This window comes from Hakea prostrata, chromosome 4 (assembly GCF_041222555.1).
Source record: "Hakea prostrata isolate BN-2017 chromosome 4, UWA_Hpros_2, whole genome shotgun sequence".
Lineage (NCBI taxonomy): Eukaryota > Viridiplantae > Streptophyta > Magnoliopsida > Proteales > Proteaceae > Hakea > Hakea prostrata.
Window position 1 is genome coordinate 1,905,549 of NC_142603.1, and position 3,770 is coordinate 1,909,318.

General features: G+C 40.2%; 1 protein-coding gene across 1 annotated transcript; it reads left to right on the forward strand.

Annotated features, from left to right (window-relative positions):
• LOC149016995 (GATA transcription factor 6-like) lies at positions 1 to 2,315 on the forward strand. Its single transcript, XM_089151298.1, is given in 4 exon segments — positions 1 to 371; positions 485 to 829; positions 923 to 1,384; positions 1,387 to 2,315. Coding segments are annotated over 4 exon segments (1,278 nt in total). The 5' UTR covers positions 1 to 209; the 3' UTR covers positions 1,696 to 2,315.
• Positions 2,316 to 3,770: the final 1,455 nt, after the last annotated feature.

Below are 3,770 nucleotides of genomic sequence, written 5' to 3' on the forward strand. Positions count from 1 at the left end.
TCTTTCTTCCCAGCATTTTAAAGCTTTGAATCTTTCTTTCATTATCTATATGAAGGGTGAAGAGAGAGAATAGGAAGCTAAGAGAGGAGAGAGAGAGAGAGAGAGAGGAAGAAAAGTTGAGTAAATTATTGTTAAAACTAAAGCAAAGATAGAGCTGAATCGGAGGGAGGACACTTGTTTCTTCCAAAGACCCTTTCAACCCTCAATCAATGCTCTACCAAACTCTACCCCTTTGCTGCCCTTTCAACCTTTCTTCAACCACTTTTTCCTCTACCCTCCACTCTTTCTCTTCCTCTGTTTCTGTAACTGCTTCCTCCTGTCCTCTGCCTCCTCCTTGCCCCTGCTGCTGTCCCTCATCGTCTCAGGTTCAGGTAATATTTCTGAACGACACTAGCCATGAAAAAAAATTAAGTTTTTTCTTTTTCTCTTCTTTCCTAGGGAATATTCTCACAACTACAATTTGGTCTGGAATTTTTAACCATAGGCCAAAGCAGAAATGGATTGCATAGAAGCAAAAGCATTGAAAGGCAGTTCCACAGAGGTGGCCTTCATGAAATCTTCCCAGCAAGCAATTCATGAGTACTCGTGGGTTGCAAATGGACCCTCGACGGTTGTCTCAGCCGACGATTTGTTTGTTGATGAATTCCTCGAGTTCCCTAACGACGATGTCGAAGAGCGTCTTTGCAAAGAAGAAGAAGAAGAAGAAGAAGAAGAAGAAGAAGAAGGGGACAAGCCCTGCTCCTCTGTTTCTTTCCCAGCAGAACAACCCCTCCACGAAAACTCAAACTCGAACTCAGCTATCTTTTCCGTTCCTGAACTCAGCGTTCCGGTATGTAACCATAGAGAAAAACCCAGAGAGAAACAGAAAGCTTGTCTCTTTCAGATTCTTATAATATGATTTTTTTCGTTTTTTGCCGTTCAGGCGGACGATTTAGCAGACCTGGAATGGTTATCGCACTTCGTGGAAGATTCTTTCTTGGAGTTCTCATCAGTACCCTATCCATCTACCTCAACCCCCAAAGAGGAAAACCAGAACGGAAACCAGAACCTGACTGAGCAGGGAACAGAGAGGGCTTCCGTGAAACAACCCAGTTTCTGTTTTCCGACGCCGGTACCTTGTAAGGCCAGGAGCAAGCGTCCCAGAACAGGAGGCAGAACAAGAACATGGTCAATTGGGTCTCTTTCGTTTACCGAGTCGTCTTCCACGTATTCTTCGTCGTCTACTTCATCGACGACAACGACTTCATCATATTCCTCTCCCATGTCACTCCTTACCTTGCCGGAAAAAGGCCACAACATGGACATGCTTTACTACCTTGAGAAGCCGGCGGTGAAGAAACCCAAGAAAGAAAAGAGGAAATTGGTGGGTGAAGCCAGTGGAAATCGCCAGCAGAACAACAACAACAACAACAACAACAACCACAAGCGCCAAGGAGATGCAGCCATTGCCATGTACAGAAGACACCTCAGTGGAGAGCAGGTCCTTTGGGAGCCAAAACACTTTGCAACGCTTGTGGGGTTCGCTACAAATCTGGTCGGCTGTTGCCGGAGTATCGTCCAGCATGTAGTCCAACTTTTTCCGGCGATATTCATTCTAATAGCCACCGGAAAGTTTTAGAGATGCGGCGGAAGAAGGAGTCTGGCTTCACCGGTATTGAGATTTCTTCTTGGGTTCCGGCAGTTCAAAGCTGGTGATAGGTCGGAGAATTTCTACTACAGCGTACGTGGAAAAGAAAAAAAAAATCTATGATCCCGGTCGAACCGTTCCTAGTAGGGTACGGTTCGAATGTAAATTTGAAAGTAGTGGGTGGGTGAGACTTTTCCTTGTTGGGCAAAGGTGGGTAAGACATTAGATTAGATTAGATTAAAGTAGATTAAATGGTAAATTAAATGATTTTAATAGTTGTTTTTTTGTAGCTTCAAATAGATTTCTTTTTAGGTAAATGGGTAGTGAGCTTTTCTTCTCTTTTTTCTTTTTCACCATTTCTTTTTCATGTTTTATTGTATTGATTATTTCCTCGATAACTTGTTACTTTTGTAATTTCACTAGGGTTTTCTTTTGGACACATGAAAAAGATAGATGACATGGCGAATCATATAAGTGAATTGTAGAGTATGATAGTGGGTGATGCTTCTGAGTTCCGATACTCTATTCTAATGAGTAGAGATTTGCTTCTGTCACACTTCTCTTCTGCATCGAAGGACCTATCGCCCGGGGGGTTACTTTTGTAATTTCAAAAGAGTTTCAGATAGCGTATCATATAAGTGAATTGTCGAGTATGATAATGGGTGACGCTTTCGAGTTCAGGTCATCTATTCTAATGGGTAGAGATCTATTTCTTTTACAATTCTCTTATACATCGAGGGACCTATTTACCTTTGATTTTTTTGGCCAAAATTCAGAGGTAGATTCTTCTCTTAATGCATGATAGAAAAACATAAAGGGAGTACAAATTTCTACCCATAAAGGAAGAAAATCCTAACTCAAGGCTTCCCTCGTCTTCACTTCTTCCATTTGACTCTCTTACCATAATAGAGTTGTTCGAAGGTAAGACCAACACTTGTTAGTGAAGACTATTCCATCATCATCTCTAGGATTGAATAACTGTTTTTTAACCAATTTAATTTAATTTTTTTTTGCAAATTCTAACACATACACAATATTGAAAATTACCATACCTAGGTAAATGGTAAACGATAAGTCAAATTGAGAGTTAAAACTTGACAAATTTACCTAATTTGTGTGGGTAATCAGGTAATGGTCAAGATCGATACAAGTACAACACTGATGTGGAAACTCACAAGTGTAATCCTCCTATCTTTCTATATATTCTGGTAAAAGCCTAACTCTGTTTGGTGAAAAGAAGAATAGTTGTAGTGATTAGATGAATTAAGTAGTAGTTAGATGGTAGGTTAAAATGTGTTATTAGTGGGTCAGGTATTAATAGGTGTCTAGCTGGTTCCATGAGACTTTAATTATTTCTCAAGGATTATTTTGTCCCTTTCAACAAATGAACAGCCATTATCGTTGCCCTGTTTGTCTTTGTTGTTGCCTTACATTACGCTTCCTTTCTTTTCACTTTTGGGCCATTTGTTGGTGGGTTCTTGTTGTATACCCATTAGCCACCACCACCACCACCACTTGATGTTACAATTCAAGAAGACACAACACACATGAGATGATAACCTTGCATTGAGATTTTACCGGTTTGATAAAAAGTTTGTTCGGGTCGGTTTTTGTAACAAACCAAAATTCCTAGCTCAGCTCATAATTGCTAACTGAAAGGACTAACTGAAAAGTCTGTTCAGAAGAACAAAGATCCACTTATCATGGGCCTGGGCTTTGAAGAAGTCTGAAAAGCCCACTTGTGAATCTGACTTCATAAAGCCCAGACTAAAGTGGGCCTGGATATAAATTCTAGTCCAATTAAAACTGGTCTTACAAGTTACAGCTTACGCCTACCATGATTGACTGATTTTGACAAGGACTTTATCCATGAACACCCCACGTTGCATCACGTGCTTTATTACTTGCTTTTCACCTTTTATCGATTAATTTCGATATTCTTTACTTATTATCTTATTGATAGAGCTGTTCGATCTTCTTTTTACGTTGCGTTTGGGCTTATATGTGTTTGACCTTTTTCTTACTAGCACCACCTTCTTGTCGTGAATCTCCTCTGATCAACAGTGAAATTCCTATGAAACTGCAGAGTGATTTATGATTTTTATTACAACCCCACCACTTCTTTTTGGATCAAATAGTTGGC